The 18,620-nt window shown below is 48.7% G+C and overlaps 1 protein-coding gene across 1 annotated transcript in view; it reads right to left on the minus strand.

Moving 5' to 3' along the window:
• Positions 1 to 3,410: 3,410 nt before the first annotated feature.
• cecr2 (CECR2 histone acetyl-lysine reader) overlaps positions 3,411 to 18,620 on the minus strand; it is a 101,845-nt gene continuing 86,635 nt past the window's right edge. The window contains exons 16-19 of the mRNA XM_078416459.1: positions 16,433 to 17,468; positions 12,848 to 14,276; positions 7,346 to 7,442; positions 3,411 to 5,715 (exon numbers count right to left, since the gene is read on the minus strand). Coding sequence (XP_078272585.1) covers positions 7,367 to 7,442; positions 12,848 to 14,276; positions 16,433 to 17,468 — 2,541 coding nt within the window. The 3' untranslated portion in view covers positions 3,411 to 5,715; positions 7,346 to 7,366. The remainder of the gene's footprint in view (positions 5,716 to 7,345; positions 7,443 to 12,847; positions 14,277 to 16,432; positions 17,469 to 18,620) is intronic.

Consider the following 18,620-nt stretch of genomic DNA (forward strand, 5'->3'; position numbering starts at 1 on the left):
GGAGGGGGCGGACCGCCCCGAAACATCACCCATTCCTTCTCTCCCGAGATGCTGCCTGATCCGGAGTTACTCCAGCATTTTGGGTCTGCCTTCTGAGTTCTTCATCCTATGCCTAACCTCTCAAACGTAGAAAGTATGGCAACTCAATCTTAAATGCAGGCCTTTATTTAACAATTATAATTGTCTTAAAGTATTTTCCAATTTTGTGCAGCATCTTAAATCAGTATGTTAGTTATTCATTTGAAAAGTACACTAGTCACACCAAGCTGCAATACCGCCATGTTCCAGCTAGTGGCGCTTCTGAACCATTTTAAACAAATCATTGGTGTTGCATTCAACTATTGCATGTTATTTATTTTGTGCATTTTTATTTACGTTTAATCTTCCCTTCTGACATGTACTTACATTGAATATTTTCAATTAAAGAATGCCTTAGAGTACTTCGTAAGATAGAAAGACATATTAAATAAACATCCTTGTAATTGAGGCAGTGCAGCACAGGTTCACGAGGTTAATCCCTGGGATGGTGGGACTGTCATATGAGGAAAGATTGAAAAGACTAGAGTTTAGAAGGATGAGAGGGGATCTTTTAGAGACATACAATTATAAAAGGACTGGACAAGCTAGATGCAGGAAAAAATGTTCCCAATGTTGGGGGAGTCCAGAACCAGGGGCTACAGTTTAAGAATAAAGGGGAGGCCATTTAAAACTCAGGTCAGAAGGAACGTTTTCACCCAGAGTTGTGAATTTGTGGAATTCTTTGCCACAGAAAGCAGTGGAGGCCAATTCACTGGATGAATCTAAGAGAGTTAGATAGAGCTCTAGGGGCTAGTGGAATCAAGGGATATGGGGAGAAGGCAGGCACGGGTTAGTGATTGTGGATGATCAGCCATGATCACAATGAATGGTGGTGCTGGCTCGAATGACCTCCTCCTGCACCTATTTTCTATGTTTCTAAATAGCTTTCCAGCACATTTCACAACCTGCTCTCCAAAGCACTTTACAACAGATGAATAATGTAGGCGTTCCCACATGGGTCACTCGGTGGATGTTGAGGATGTTTTCACCATACACTTTCAGTTCACTTTATGCATGCTCTTTCACATTTGTGTCATGCAGCAATCTTGACAGAACCACTGTTTCTTCCTGCTCCTGTAAACATGTGGTGCCCTCCCTTGTCCAAGACACCTTACATGTTTTCGACTGAAGACGAGTCCCAATGGGAAACATCACCTGTCCATTCCTTCCTGCCCCCTCCTCCCCCCCTGTATTCTAGCATCCAGTTGTGTGTCAGCACTCTCTCTCCTGCTTTTCGCCTCCCTTGTCCATGCCTGCTGCGACTGACCAACCAACATTTCTGAAGAAGGGTCTCGACCCAAACGTAACAGAACAGTGCAGCACAGGATAGACCCTTGGGCTCACAATGTCCACAGTGAACATGATGCCAGATTAAACTAATGTCCTATGCCTGCATATGATCCATGTATAAAAGCCTCTTAAACACCACTGTTGTATCTGCCTCCACTCCTGGCAGCACATCTCCTTTAAACTATTCCCCTCTCGTTTTAAAACTATGTCCTCTAGTCTCTGACGTTTCCACCCTGGAGAAAAAGATCATGATCGTTTACCCTATCTATGCCATTTCTCCCTACCTTTTGCTGTCCTGACCCACAGAAGCAAGTCCTGCTCAAGTGATCTGGCTTTGTCTAGGACCCACATTGAAAGTTTGAATAGGTATTGAACTGCTGGAAAGATAAGGATTCAAGGCCAGACCAAATACGTATCTCACATTTTCCATAAAGATTGGGCGTAGAGTAGGACTCAATGGTGCAGAGTTGTTATCAAACCGGATTTTCATTCTCCCACTGACACAAAACTCACCTGAGCTATTAACAAAAGTCAGAATTTCTTTTAGTTGCACAGGGCAAGTGTAAGTTGTAGTTTGAGAAACATTTACACTGCATCATTAGAACCTCTCACCTCAGCTTGGCTGATTAGTTCATAATGTTGAGACTAGAGTAATATGGGGTGATATTACCCTATGGTCTCAGTATCAGGTTTATCAACAGATCAGAGACAAAGTTCCTGCACAAAAAAACAATGAAAGACTAATAGTCCAACCATCAGGATGGTGGTTGAGTTCAGAGCATCAGTTACCTGTAATGTGAAATAAATACAAACACAGAACTATTGATAATAATGCGGACACCAGAATAACAAGTAGATTTATGCAGTAAGCTTCAACCAAATTGTACAAAAAACTCAGATAATTCTTCTTCCTTCCTTCAACATTCTGCACCACTCAGCACACTATATTCCATTACCTTCATTATTAATGTGACACTCAGGTGACCCGATAACTCTGGCCTGTAACGTTCCCCTCTCTTTCCTTTGGTGTACACTGGTCTGTTCAGCACCTTTGCCCAACAGCAGTGTTGACACTCTGAGCTGTGTGTGTCCATGATCACAGGTACAGTTTGCACCCTGTCATGTGCTGGTGGACTATTATATTTTTCCAGCAGAGTTTGGTTTATTGTGCAGAAGCAGGCCCTTCAGCCCACCGAGTCTGTGCCGACCGGCAAATACCCCGTACACCAGCACCATCCTACACACTCGGGACCATTTGCAATTTTACCCAAGCCAATTAATATACAAGCCTGTACATCTTCGGAGTGTGGGAGGAAACCGGAGCACCCAGAAGAAACCCACGCGGTCACGGGGAGAATGTACAAACTCCTTACAGGCATCACCCGTAGTCAGGATCGAACCCGGACCTCTGGCGCGGTAAGGCAGCAACTCTACTGTTGCACCAGCCGTGCTGCCCTAAGATTCTGGACTGATCTTTGATCACACAAATGCTATACTTTATTAGCTCTGAAACCCAATGCGGTCTCAATGCACATGCTCATAGATCGATAAAATGGAGGTGGATGCCAGGTTTAGAGTCAACGGCCATCCAGCAGTGACAACAAGCTGAGTTTAACCATTCAGAAACTGGAAGGATGACAGTCACTTGAACTAAAGCAAGAGGTAACAGAGTCGGGGAGGATACCAAATTCAAATATACACACACCATGTCCTATTTGATCACAACACAACCCAGTGTAGTAGGGTCCAGTTTGATGAATCTCTCACACTATTTTATTCAGGGTACTGTGGGTTTACTCACACGATCGAACTGAAATTCAAATAAACTTTCTGCTCTCTGAAACAGATATGGAGTCCACTCGACCGAGGTTTTCAAACATTTATTCTAAGTATGTACAATATAGAAAATAGTAAATTCATATGGAAAATAATCTATGTCAGGCAAGCACCAATAAAAATGTTTTCTTACACAATAAGGGCCCTAGTACAGAAGAACTGAGGTATGTGTCACAACTGTAACCAAAGTGACTTGACATTGCATTTCATTAAAAAATTTCAACATATACAAAATATAAAGTACAAATAAATAGGTTTCATGTTTCCCAGCATCTAGTGCCTTGGACAAGAGTAAAATACTGCCTGTAGCTAGTGCAGACTTGATGGAGGACTGCAGGACTGACAGTCTGAGGTATGTCTTTGTCTCTTGTACAATTAAAAAATTGCAAAAACATTGTCAGATCAAAGAACAATTATCGGGAGTGTTTTAATAAGAGTGACCTCCAGATAAGAAAAATAAACACTCATCCAATGTTAGACTTATGGTAAAAGAAATAAGCGTGGCTATTGCTGCATAGATATCCCACGGTTTCTGGAAGCAATCTGACTAGCCACAAACAAGAAGAGACAAATCTAGAGGGAGGGTCCAATATATCTTGATTCAATGCTGGCCTCCTGAAGGTGTCTATATTCCTGTCAACCTGGCTCAGTGGTTGCTGTCTAACAACGTTAGAAGACTTGTGGTCTGAAGCCCCATCACAAGGGCAGTGGAAGTGATGTAGACTGATGCTGTGGTGCAGAGCCAAAGGACTGCTGCTCTGGTAGAGGTCCCAGCTCTCAATGAGATACTAAACTTGGACACCAAATGCCTGCATTGGATGAATGCAAGTGATCCTCGGTCCTGGCTTTGAGAAAAGCAGGAGTTCTAGTGCCCCGGCCAACATTTCTCCCTCGACCATCGTCACTACAGCTGGCCATTTACCTTGTTGCTGGGTGTAGACCTTGCTGTGTGCAAATTCACTGCCATGTTTGCTGACAAAGCAACAGTGACTACATTTAAAAACAAAAATCATTGGCTGCAAAGCACTTTGGGGGAACATCGTAAAAAACTGAAAACTACAAGAATTGAATGCAAACTCATTATTTTGTACTGACTCACTGGTAAGCGATTATTGGTGCCTCAAAAATGCACCAATTGGCAACTTCCAATATCGATCGCAAACGGAATGGCTGCTGAGAGCAGTCCCGTAACCTGGTCGACACCTGGCCTGGCCTTCCTCCTCCCAGCCTGGCAGATTCCCATCCTCCCCCTCTGCTCCTGCTCTCACACTGGCTTTGCATAATTGACAAACTGCTGGTACAACTACACCCTGGCTAACCTCTCTGGGAATGCTCAGGCTAAAACTGGGTCCCGCTATTCATTCCATCTGGAAATTACCCCCGACTTTGTAAAACCCAGCTCACAACCTGTTGCCTTTGCTGGTAATCTCTGAGGACTAAATGCAAATGGCTTTGGCTGGGGTTTCGCTGGGCGCGGTGAATCTGGAAGGACAGTGGTGATCAAGCACGTAGCCCATCACCATCTCTTTATATTCATGGACAAACGTGTCATCAGAGAGCCAAGTGGAATAATAGTGGGACAAATCCAAATCAATTGACTAATGCCAGTACCCATATCAGAGGTTTATTTAAAAACGATTATACACACAGAACTTGTGAAAGATCTTGTGATCTGAAGGCTTAGAGTTGCTGACTGGATCCAAACAGCAGGAAGTGACTTATAATCTAAACCCTATCTCTTCTCTCAGTTGACTTCTACATACAGGAACTAAAGTGTTTTGCTGGTGAACCTGTATCAAATGTTTTAAATAAAATAAAGTTTATTTCCGTGTTGTCCCGAGTTCCTTCCTAAGGTTTAGCATATCTGGTAAAAGTCACTGAAAACAAACCTGAGACTGGTGATTAAATATTTCAGCAGCAAAGGACACATCAAATGTTATAACAAATAAAACAGCAAGACAATTTTAAACAAAGAAATGCAGAACAAACATTCTGTGCATCAGTGCAGAATGTTTCTCATGTCAACAATTTAGTGTTTCAACTGCAACAATATAGAATAAAGCCAGGGAAAATATACAAAACTGAAATGAAAGTTTGCTTTCCTGCAACTAAACTACTGCATCACAAAATACTGTGGCTGAATGTACAGTAACAGGATTAACAGCCACAGAAAAATGATTCTCAATTAGTTAAAAGGATGCTTGGTTATCTCGTTGCAGAGCGCCATCCATAAGATATTGCTTCATTGGCTGTTCTCTGTTTATGGATACATTCAACAGACTAGAGAAAAAGGCATCGATATTTATTCTTGTAAACCAGTTTTAACCAAATAGCTACACAGATAGAAATGCTACAATTTAAAGTACAATTTTTTTACACCTGAGTTTCTCATAATAATACCTATTAAAAATGAAAAAATTGCATCTACCCATCGAACTAGAACACTGAAATGCTGTCACAACAATGTCCTCAGATCTTGGCTCCATTCGTGACCATCCGTCTTGCTCATTTCTGCGGGATAAGAAAAAGCATCAGTGGTTGTTCTGACAGTGAGAAAGTGCCAATATCCTTCTCAGCAGAAGCTAACAGTAAAAATCAATACAAACACAAATGTATGTGTTTTATTGGGCACAACAAAATAAACAAACAGTTTCTGTTACATGGCAGTTTTAATTTAGGGACACAGCATGGAAACAGGCCCATCAGCCCACCGAGTCCCCACCGAGTCCACACTGGCCCATCAGCCCACCGAGTCCATACCGAGTCCACACAGGCCCATCAGCCCACCGAGTCCACACTGGCCCATCAGCCCACCGAGTCCCCACCGAGTCCACACAGGCCCATCAGCCCACCAAGTCCACACTGGCCCATCAGTCCACCGAGTCCACACAGGCCCATCAGCCCACCGAGTCCACACAGGCCCATCAGCCCACCGAGTCCACACAGGCCCATCAGCCCACCGAGTCCACACTGGCCCATCAGCCCACCGAGTCCCCACCGAGTCCACACAGGCCCATCAGCCCACCGAGTCCACACAGGCCCATCAGCCCACCGAGTCCACACAGGCCCATCAGCCCACCGAGTCCCCACCGAGTCCACACAGGCCCATCAGCCCACCGAGTCCACACTGGCCCATCAGCCCACCGAGTCCACACAGGCCCATCAGCCCACCGAGTCCACACCGACCATTGGTCACCAGTTCACACTAGTTCCATGTCATCTCACTTTCTCATCCACTCCCTACACGTTAGTGATTTTAGTTTAGTTTAGAGATACAGTGCGGAAACAGGCCCTTCGGCCCACCGGGTCCGCGCCGACCAGCGATCCCCGCACATTAACACCACCCTACACACACGAGGGACAATTTTTACATTTACCAAACCAATTAACCGACAAACCTGTACGTCTTTGGAGTGTGGGAGGAAACCGAAGATCTCGGAGAAAACCCACCCAGGTCACGGGGAGAGCGTACAAACTCCGTACAGACAGCGCCCGTAGTCGGGATGGAACCCGGGTCACCAGTGCTGCATTCGCTGTAAGGCAGCAACTCTACCGCTGTGCCACCGTGCCACCCGATTACAATGCCCAGTTAACCTACAGAATCTTTGGGGATATGTACACCCTATTTGGAATGTGGGATGGAACCAACGCAGTCACAGGGAGAACCCACAAACTCCACACAGACAGCACCCGGTGTCAGGATTGAACCCGGCTCGCTGGCGCTGTGAGGCAGCAGCTCTACATGCTGCGCCACTGTGCCTATCAGAAAGATGCAGGTAGACCAGTGATATGTACAGTGATCTCACCGACTCTCTTGTTCAAAATGCTTATTCACCCTTGATGCTGAACATGGGAAGGTGAGTAAAATGGGTGACAATTACAAACGTGATCTAAGGTATTTATTCACAAAATGTTGGAGTAACTCAGCAGGTCAGGCAGCATCTCAGAAGAGAAGGAATGGGCGATGTTTCGGGTTGAGACCCTTCTTCAGACTGACCAGTCTGAAGAAGGGTCTCGACCCGAAACGTCGCCCATTCCTTCTCTCCTGAGATGCTGCCTGACCTGCTGAGTTACTCCAACATTTTGTGAATAAATACCTTTGATTTGTACCAGCATCTGCAGTTATTTTCTGGTTACACACCTGATCAGCAAATGAAGGAGATCACTTCTGTTCCACTTCCTTTCCCATTTCTGTTCCTGATCCTGATTTCTGATACACCTGTTCCTGCCCAGGCATTCTGTGAAAAGCAAGCAAGTTAAAGTTACTGTTAGTCCCGCACCACTTTGGCAAAGACATCCCTGGACTTAAAGTAAAGCGTGTGTGATGCACTCCCTGTGCGTGAGGCTGGCGGGTGATTTTGTGGGGGGCGTATAAAATCACGTGGGGAATAGTGGCTTCCCCCCCTGGATTAGGGCAAGGGATAAATAGAAGATAAGATCCACAGAAGAACTGGAAGGCATAAGTTGAAAGTGGGAGGGGAAAGATTAAAACTTTAAAAAAATAATAATCCTTTATTCGTCCCACAACAGGGAAATTTGCAGGGTTACAGCAGCAAAGTGGATCGCAAAAATAGATAAGCATTCATTATAAATAAAATAAAGATAATTATCTTTATTTACCTTTATATGAACACGAGGGGAAATGTTTTCCCCCACAGAGGCTGGTGGATGTAGGGAACGAGCCCCCAGAAGAGGTAGTTGAGGCAGCTACGATGACAACATTTAAAAGACATTTGGACAAGTACATGGATAGGAAAGTTTTGGAGGGATATGGGCCAAATGCAGGCAGGTTTGGACAAGAGGAGATTGGGGCATCATGGTCTGGTTGGGCCGAAGGGCCTGTTTCCGTGCTGTGGGACTCTAATGTAATGGCAAGTCGGCAGTTTGGGAGTTCAGTCACAATCTGTTGCATGTACATGGGATCATGGATGACACTGTAGGTAAGTGCATGTGAACACGTCTCACACACACACACAACAGTACGAGGTTCACTTGCCTTTCTTGATTCATGTGCAGATAGCGAGTTTGCATTATGGAAAATAACGAGATGCATCTTTTTCTATAAATGTGTACCAGCCCCTCCAATGTAAAGATTTATTAATTCTCCACCACCAGTCGAGTTTAGTTTAGAGACAATGCACAGAATTAGGCCCTTCGGCCCACCGAGTCCGTGCGGTCGACTATCCCACACACCTACACTGCCCTACATACCTAGGGATGATTTTACATTTTTACCGAAGCCAATTAACCTACAAACCTGCACGTGTTTGGAGTGTGGGAGGAAACCGGAGCACCCGGAGTAAACCCACGCAGATCATGGGAGAAGGTACAAACTCCGTACAGACAGTGCCCATAGTCAGGATCTAACCTGGGTCTCTGGCGCTGTGAGGCAGCAACTCTACCGCTGCGCCACCGTGCTGCCCAAGTTTCTGGTCACTTCTACCACGATCTTCGCTGTACAGATACTGACTGGGAGGAGGAGATCCTCCAGAGAACACATGCTGTCCAACTCACCCTGAAGTGGGTTCCACCTCTGCCAGGCTGAGTAACGTTATCATTCCGCGATAGAGCGGGCCCTGAAACTATGCGAGCGGGCACTTTCATTATAAACGGCTTGTGTGACAGTTGCCAACTAGGGCTGCTTGTTCTTACAAAGTTCCCAAACTGGCACAGTGTGCAGTTACTGGCAGGGTCACCGAGTGGAAACTGGAACGGGTGCCAAGCATTTCCCACCGTGCATTCTGTGCAGTGGACGGTCACGGCAGCTGGCTCGCCACGCAACACACACTTACGGTGGATCATACACAACGCCTTCAGTTTTAATCCATGAATAAAAGCTCCGGGTGAGGTCCTTTGATGCAGCGGAGTGCATTACAACAAAGAACAGCACAGGAACAGGCCCTTCGGCCCACAATGTCTGTGCCGAACATGATGCCAAACTAAACTAATGTCCTCTGCCTACACGTGATCCACATCCCTTCATTCCCTGCACATCCATGTGCCTTATCTAACAGCCCATTACACGCTGCGATCGTATCTGCCTCCACCACCACCCCTGGCACCAGGTTCCACCACTCTTTAGGTACAAATAATCTTGCCCCAGACATCTCCTTTAAACTTTGCTCTTTTCATCCCAAATCAATACTTTCGTCTTTGACATTTCCACCCTGGCGATAGGTTCTGACTGCTCCCATAACTTCATCATAATAATAATAATAATAATAATCCTTTATTTGTCCCACAACGGGGACATTTGCAGGGTTACAGCAGCAAAGTAGATAGCAAAAATAGATAAACATTCATTAAAAACTTTATATCCTTCTATCAACTCTCTCCCCGGCCTCCTGCAAAAACAATCCAGGTTTGTTCAACCTCTCCTTATAGCTAATACTACAACCTTATAGCTAATACTGTGCAACCTTATAGCTAATACTACAACCTTATAGCTAATACTACAACCTTATAGCTAATACTACAACCTTATAGCTAATACTGTGCAACCTCTCCTTATAGCTAATACTGTGCAACCTCTCCTTATAGCTAATACTTAGCAGGGTAATAGTCGGGGGTAATTTACAGATGCAATAAATCGCGAGATCTGGTTTTAGAGATACTGCATGGAAACAGGCCCTTCAGCCCACCAAGTCCGTGCAGACCAGCGATCTCCGCACATTAACACTGCCGTACATTAGGGACAATGTACAATTCTTACCAAAGCCAATTAACCCACAAACCTGCACGTCTTGAGTGTGGGAGGAAACCGGAGGAAACCCATGTGGTCACAGGGAGAAGGTACAAATTCAGTACAGACAGCGCCCGTAGTCAGGATGGAAGGCGGGTCTGTGGTGCTGAGGCAGCAACTCTACTGCTGTGCCACTCAACACTGCAACCTCTCCCCGAACCCTTTGGGAGGGTGAAGCAAGGCGATTATATTGAACTCTGGCCTCTCACCACCACCACTATTTCCTCCTGAGGTTCTTGGCCACGACTCTTACACGGTGGACAACACTCTGCCAGTCTAGAGATGGCACCTTCCTGTGCCAACGTAACCATGATACAACGCCGTCTCTGAAGCTTATAATTACAGAATGAAATTTATAGACCGTGTGTATTTGACAGTGGTGATTTACGAGCAGTGCTTTGTCCCCAGGAGGGCAGGTCATGGAGTCAGAGAGTGATACAGTGTGGAAACAGGCCCTTCGGCCCAACTTGCCCACACCGGCCAACATGTCCCAACTACACTAGTCATAGAGTGATACAGTGTGGAAACAGGCTCTTCGGCCCAACTTGCCCACACCGCCCAACATGTCTTAGCTACACTAGTCCTACCTGCCCGCGCTTGGTCTTGTCCTCCAAAATATTCCAAATGGAATTTAAACTGAAGGTCCATATCCTTTCAAACCTGTCCTATTTATGTACCTGTCTAACTGTTTCTTAAACAATGGGATAGTCCCAGCCTCAACTACCTCCTCTGGCAGCTCCTTCCATGCACCCACCACCCTTTGTGTGAAAAAGTTACCCCACGGATTCCTATTAAATCTTTTCCCCTTCACCTTGAACCTATGTCCTCTGGTCCTCGATTCCCCTACTCTGGGCAAGAGACTCTGTACATCTACCCGATCTATTCCTCTCATGATTTTGTACACCTCTGTAAGATCTCCCCATATCCTCCTGTGCTCCAAGGACCCAGCCTACTCAACCTCTCTCTATGGCTCACACCATCTAGTCCTGGCAACATCCTCGTAAATCTTTTCTGAACACTTTCAAGCCTGACAATATCTTTCCTATAACATGGTGCCCAGAATTGAACACAATATTCTAAATGCGGTCTCACCAACGTCTTATACAACTGCAACATGACCTCCCAACCTCTACATTTAATTCTTTGACTGATGATGGCCAATGTGCCAAAAGCCTTTTTGACCACCTTATCTTCCCTCGACCGGACCTTCAAGTACTATGCACCTGCACTCCCAGATTCCTCTGCTCTCCAACACTACCCAGAGGCCTACCATTCACTGTGTAGGTCCTGCCCTTGTTAGATGTCCCAAAATGCAACACCTCACACTTCTCTGTAGTAAATACAAGCCTAGTCTTTCCAATCTTTCCCCATATGACAGTCTTTCCATCCCATGGATTAACCTCGTGAACCTACGCTGCACTGCCTAAATAGCAAGGACATCCTTCCTCAAATTAGGAGACCAAAACTGCACACAATACTCTAGATGTGGTCTCACCAGGGCCCTATACAACTGCAGGACGTCTTTGCTCCTGTCCTCAAATCCTCTCATTATGAAGGCCAACATGCCATTAGCTTTCTTCACTGCCTGCTGTACCTGCACGCTTACTTTCAGTGACAGGTGTATAAGGACACCAAGGTCTCATTGCACTTCCCCTTTACGTAATCTGACACCATTGAGAGAGGCACAAATGCTGGAGTAACTCAGAGGGACATGCAGCTCGACCCCAAACGTCACCCATTCCTTCTCTCGAGAGATGCTGCCTGTCCCGCTGTGTCTATCTTGAACCTTGTGTTCATTCAATATCTCCAAACTCCAGCAGAGTTTGTGAGGATCGACAGCCATGGCTGATGTTCCACACACTGTCTCAGAAATGTTTCAGGCACTTGCCCTCGGACAGATATTGATCCAAATGTGATCATTTGTTTTCTCATACACAAGAACCTAGAACAGTATAGCATGGGAACAGGCCTTTCAGCCCAGCATGTCCATGCCGACCATGCCAAGTTAAACTAATCATCTCTGCCTGCAAGTGGTCCATACCCTTCCATTCCCTGCATATCTGTGTGCCTATTTAAAAGCCTCTTCAACACCACTATCGTATCTGCCTCTCCCAGGCAGCAGGTTACAGGCACCAACCACCCTCTGTGTAAAAACAAAACCGTGCTCTACATATATCATTTAAACTTTGCCCCTCTCACCTTAAAGCTACGCCCTCTAGTATTTGACCCTGGGGAAAAAGCTTCTGACTGGGGGGGAGTGGATGGGAAAGTGGGATACAGGTGCTCCCGGCTTACCATGCTTCCACTGTGGTATTTCAACTTTGCGATGGTGCAAACGGCAGCGAACCGTAGCGAGCCGCCGCGCGCGTCCGGCCACGTGATCGCGTGTACTCAATGCATTTCACCGTACGATATTTTCAGTTTACAATGCATTTATCGGAACGTAGCCCCATTGTAATTTGAGGATAAGGTCGCCAACTGTCCCGTATTAGCCAGGACATCCCGTATTTTAGGCTAAATTGGTTTGTCCCATTACGGGACCGCCCTTGTCCTGTATTAGTAGGGTTGCCAACTTCCTCACTCCCAAATACGGGACAAGGGGTGACGTCACCGTCCCGTGCCCCACGTGACCTCACCCGCCTAGCTGTCTGCTATTGGTGGAGCGGGAGCACGTGACCGCTGGCTGGGTGAGGTGAGGCGTGGGGCGTTGACGTCACCCTTTGTCCCTTATTTGGGAGTGAGGAAGTTGGCAACCGTAGTTGAGGAGCACCTGTACACTTTACTCGCGTGAACAGGTGAGCATGGGCTCCTCGGCTGACGTGCTGTATCTCAGCACTAATCTAAAGCTGGGCGGTCCCGAGAGAGGAGTTGCGTTATGTGTAGAGGGGGTGGCGGACTTACTCTCGCATGCTGTAGGCATCATCGTGTGGTTTCAGGGCGTGTTGCTGCATCATCATGCTGTGGAACTGCCCTAGCCGGTGGTCTGGCCGGGCGTACTGAGGCATGTGTCCCTGCGGTTGCCCGTTCAGCTGGTGGCGGGTGGGGGCCAGCATGGAGTGGGGTGGTCTGGGGGACGGGTGGGGGTTGGCGTGGAAGAGAGCGGGCGACTGGGCCGGGTAGACGGGCGAGTGGGGAAGGAGTGCGTGGGGGCCCTGTAGCCCCGGGTGTAGTCCGTGCCTCCTGTAGACCAGGCCGCCCACCGGCTGGGAGCTCTGTCTCTTGGCTGCAGCGTTGTGACTGTCCAGGTCCAGGATTTCCTTCGGGCTCTCGGGTCTCTCCTGCTCTTTGTCTGCCTTCTCGTCCTTGCCGCAGTGAGGAACGCTGCTGGTCCCTGCGATTGTGTTTTTGCTGTCTTTAGAGTTCCTGTTGACTGCCTCGTGCAGTGTGTGTGCGTGAGCCGGGTCCTCAGCGGCCTGCACGGCGGGTTTGCCGTTGTGTACGGCCATGTGGGTGGGCGGCTGGAGCTGGTGGGCGGTGGGCGAGAGAGCCTGGGGCCAGTCCTCTGCCGGGTAGCCCTGGCCATACGGGTAGTAGTGGGCGTGCTGATACTGGTGGTAGGAAGCTGGCACCTGCTGCTGGGAGCCGTGGTATGGATAACACTGAACCTGGTGCTGGTATGCCGGGTAAATCCCGGGCGGCAACTGCTGGGGGAAGTTGGGATTGGGGAATGTTTGGCGGTTTGGGAATGGCTGTGGTTGAGCCATGCCTCTGCTGAAGGATCTGCAGCCGTGAGCCATGCTGTACTGTCCTGTCAGCGTGTAGTCCGAGCCGTGGCTGTACTGAGGGTGCATCAGCATGCCCATCACGCCAGGGCTGGCGCCGCTACTCTTGCCCGCTCCCGATTCCTCGGCCATCTTCAGCAGCCCAGAGACCGTCCCGTGATCGGCCGGATCGGAGTAATGCCTGTGGCCAGAGACCCCCTGCCCCACCGGCTCATCACACTGCGCCCGCTCCTCGTCACCCCTCGCACACTTGCTCTTCCTCCCTCTGCCCGCTCTGCCGCCGAGTTTCTTATTGTTCTTCGCCCGGCTCTTCACCGCCCCCTTTTTACAATCAGCAGTGGACTTCCTCTGCTCGCTACCCGCCTTCACCACGGAACTGCTGACGTCGCCGAGCGTAACGGTCTGCGTTTCTTCCTTTTCCGTTTTGATGGATACCGGCTGGTTGGTGGGGCTGGGGCTGGTGCTCGCGCCTGGCTCGGTGGCGATCGGTTTGGCGGCACTGTCGGGGAGCTGTGCGCAGCTTGGTTGCGTCTCCGTGGGCGAGCGCGCAGCCTCCGTTCCCTGCCTCGCCGCGGCAGACTCGCTCTTTCTCATTGGCACCGTTTCTGCTGAAGACAAAAATAAATCACATTGGTCACTACAGATCACTACCTTGCAACTGCGCCCTTCAGCAACGAGTGTGGAGATTGGGGAGAGGTGGAGAACCTCGATCACTGGTGCAGCGGGCAGTGCCACTGCCTCACGGTGAGTGCCAGAGACCTGGGTTCCATCCTGACCTCGGGTGCCGTCCGTACGGAGTTTGCACGTTCTCCCCGTGACCGCGTGGGTTTCCTCCGGGCGCTCCGGTCTCCTCCCACATCCCAAACACGTGCGGCTTTGTAGGTTAATTGGCCCTGTGCAAAGTGCCCCTGGTGTGTGGGGAGTGGATGAGAAAGTGGGAGAACTAAGTTTGCAGGTGACACTAAAATGGGTGGCACTGTTGATAGTGAAGTTGGTTGTCAAGTATTGCAGCAGGATGTGGATCGGTTTGGGAGGTGGGTCGAGGAATGGTTAACGGACTTTAATACACAGAAGTGCAAAGTGCTGCATTTTGGGAAGGCAAAGCAGGGCAGGACCTACACAGTGATTGCTGGAGCTCTGGGTAATGTTGCAGAGAGCTCTGTAGAGAGAGAAGGATCTAGGAGTGAAAGTGGCGTCGCAAGTAGAAAGGGTGGCCAAGATGGCCGTCGGCACAGTGGCCTTCATCAGTCAGACTATTGAGTGGGGAAGTTTGGAGGCCATGTCACAGTTGCACCAGGCATTGGTGAGGCCACATTTACAGTATTGGGCCATTCTTAGTCACGTGTCTGACCAAAAATATTACAAATTTGGGGGATACATCTCTTCTAATTCAGAAAGTATTACAGGTATACTGTTTATCTTCAGTCTGAAGAAGGGTCTCGACCCGAAACGTCACCCATTCCTTCTCTCCTGAGATGCTGCCTGACCTGCTGAGTTACTCCAGCATTTTGTGAAATAAATACCTTCGATTTGTACCAGCACCTGCAGTTAGTTTCTTACAGGTGCATTGTTTTGTACTGTAGATATGGCTTCTGTATGTCGAAGTTTATCAAGTGAAATTGTTATGTGTTATATGCTGACAATGTTTGTGTCGGGTCAGACGTTAAATATGACTGGTCACGTTTGTGACCTCACACGGAAGCATTTTCATAACTCAGTTTTATCTTACAAACTCTGAATTTAAAAAAAAACATGCATTATAGTTCTGTAGGTAGGAAAAGAGCAACGAATAAGATTAATCTCTTACAAGATTTTTATAATGTATTACTTTATGTGATGAAGGGTCTGATGAAGGGTCTCGACCCAAAACGCCACCCATTCCCTCTGTCCTAGATGCTGCCTGACCCGCTGAGTTACTTCGATTTGTACCAGCATCTGCAGTTATTTTCCTGCACTACTTTATGTGATGACGTCTGGTCACGTGTGTGACATTTTGGTTCACTTTCCAAAGAATGGCCCTATCGTGTTCTGTTTCGCGTAGGAAGACGAGGGGTGATCTCATTATTTTTTACACACAAAGGGTGGTAGGTGTAGAGAACTAGCTGCCAGAGGAGGTAGGTGAAGCAGGCACTATCACATTGTCTGAAGAAGGGTCTCGACCTGAAACATCACCCATTCCTTCTCTCCAGAGATGCTGCCTGACCCGCTGAGTTACTCCAGCATTTTGTGAATAAATATCTTCGATTTGCACCAGCATCTGCAGTTATTTTCTTATCACATTGTTTAAGAGACGCTTAGACAGGTAGGTACATGGACAGGATAAATTTAGAGGGACACAAGCCAAACGCAGGCTGATGGGACTAGTGTTGATGGGGCGTATTTGCCCAAAGGGACTGTTTCCACGCTGTATGACTCTAACACAGCAGTGTGAACGGGAGGTCGATGGTCGGCTGGTGGAAGCACACTTTGCCATCCTGTATCACAAAATTAAACTAAGAAAGAATGAAGATTCTTGGAAACAAACCTTGGAATGAAGGACAAACCTACCGAGAATTGCCAATGCAAGACTGTTTTCTTTGGGAAACATTGTCCAAAATAACCATGTAACTTTGTGACTATTTTGCAGGAAGGAGGTTAGATAGGAGGAAACAATGTGCATCATAAAAAGCAAAACTGCTCGGTTTTTTGCTTAGTCCATCTAGTTTTTTTTGCCAAATGTAGAGTTTGTAAGCTGGAGTGGGTTTGGATGCGTGGAGCTGTTTACCTGTAGTTTCGGAGATGGTTTTGGGCATCTCTGCGTGGGGTGGGGTGGCCGGTGGCTGGCCGGTGTTGTCCAGCGGCGGTTTGTGGGCAGGCACGTTGGATGCATGCTGCTGCACTGCTGCGGGCTGCACGGCTGGTGGGCAGGGGCGTGGGAGGTAGGGCGCGGCCTGCTCTGGAGGGCAGGGGCCTGGGAGGTAGGGCGCGGCCTGCTCTGGCGGGCAGGGGCCCGGGAGGTAGGGCGCGGCCTGCTCTGGCGGGCAGGGGCCCGGGAGGTAGGGCGCGGCCTGCTTTGGAGGGCAGGGGCCTGGGAGGTAGGGCGCGGCCTGCTCTGGAGGGCAGGGGCCCGGGAGGTAGGGCGCGGCCTGCTCTGGCGAGCAGACGGGGGCAGAGAGCTGCTGCATGGCGATCATCTCTGGACTGGAGAGCATGGAGTCCACGTGCAGCCCTTGATGGTGAGGGGGAGGGGATCGGAGGAAGGGAGGGGGGATCCGTGGAGCGCTGGTGGTCTGGGGGGAGTTGGGAAGTCGGGGGTAGACCAGAGGCCCGTTGTGAGGTAGACAGCTTGGCTGGCTGGGCCAGTGGTTGAGGGGCACAGACGCTCTCATGAGGTTCGGCTCCATCATCTGGGGGAAGTGGTGATGCTGCGATGGAGAGCCTTGGCCCGGTCCAGCCAGCTGGCTTTTGCCGGCGGGCGCGACAGGTCTTTCTACAGAGCTGCCGCTGTTGCCATTCCAGACGGGCCGCGGCCCGCGGCACGGGCCGTTCAGATGGCCGTACGGGTTGTACACGTGTCTCGGGGCAAAGTCAGGCGGCGGCGGCCGGTGGGCGGGACCCTCCAGCGGCTGGGCTGTGTAACCCGGCTGGAAGGGTGGGCTCGGGTACATGCTTCCTTCCTGAGGAGGGGCCGCCACTGTTCCCGGAGGCACTGAAGGGGGCCGGGGGCCCAGAGATGGTCCGTGGACTGGCCCCACGTAGCTCGCTTTGCCTTTGGGGCCCATCAGCTGCGGTCCTTGATGGTCATTCATATTCACCTGATGCTGTAATTAGAAGAAAATATTATTTCTCGATCTCCAAACTAGACCAAACACAAAGTGCGAGAGTAACTCCGGGGTCAGGCAGCATCCTGCTGTTCCTTTCATCTCCAAACCAGGCAATTAGTCAATAGACAATAGGTGCAGGAGGCCATTCGGCCCTTCGAGCCAGCACCGCCATTCAATGTGATCAGGGCTGATCATCTACAATCAGTACCCCGTTCCTGCCTTCTCCCCATACCCCCTGACTCCGCTATCTTTAAGATCTCCATCTAACTCTCTCTTGAAAGCATCCAGAGAATTGGCCTCCACTGCCTTCTGAGGCAGAGAATTCCACAGATTCACAACTCTCTGACTGAAAAAGTTTTTCCTCATCTCAGTTCTAAATGGCCTACCCCTTATTTGTAAACTGTGGCCCCTGGTTCTAGACTCCCCCAACATTGGGAACATGTTTCCTGTCTTTAGCGTGTCCAATCATATAACATATAACATATAACAACTACAGCATGGAAACAGGCCTGTCCGGCCCTACCAGTCCACGCCGACCATTCTCCCTGACCTAGTCTCATCTACCTGCACACAGACCATAACCCTCCAATCCCCTCCTATCCATATACCTATCCAATTTACTCTTAAATAATAAAATCGAGCCAGCCTCCACCACTTCCACCGGAAGCCCATTCCATACAGCCACAACCCTCTGAGTAAAGAAGTTCCCCCTCATGTTACCCCTAAACCTTTGTCCCTCAATTCTGAAGCTATGTCCCCTTGTTGGAATCTTCCCCACTCTCAAAGGGAAAAGCCTACCCACGTCAACTCTGTCCGTCCCTCTCAAAATTTTAAAAACCTCTATCAAGTCCCCCCTCAACCTTCTACGCTCCAAAGAATAAAGACCCAACCTGTTCAACCTCTCTCTGTAGCCTAAGTGCTGAAACCCAGGCAACATTCTAGTAAATCTCCTCTGTACCCTCTCCATTTTGTCGACATCCTTCCTATAATTTGGCGACCAGAACTGCACACCATACTCCAGATTCGGCCTCACCAATGCCCTGTACAATTTCAACATTACATCCCAACTTCTATACTCGATGCTCTGATTTATAAAGGCAAGCATACCAAACGCCTTCTTCACCACCCTATCCACATGAGATTCCACCT

The sequence above is a fragment of the Rhinoraja longicauda genome, chromosome 20 (assembly GCF_053455715.1).
Source record: "Rhinoraja longicauda isolate Sanriku21f chromosome 20, sRhiLon1.1, whole genome shotgun sequence".
Lineage (NCBI taxonomy): Eukaryota > Metazoa > Chordata > Chondrichthyes > Rajiformes > Arhynchobatidae > Rhinoraja > Rhinoraja longicauda.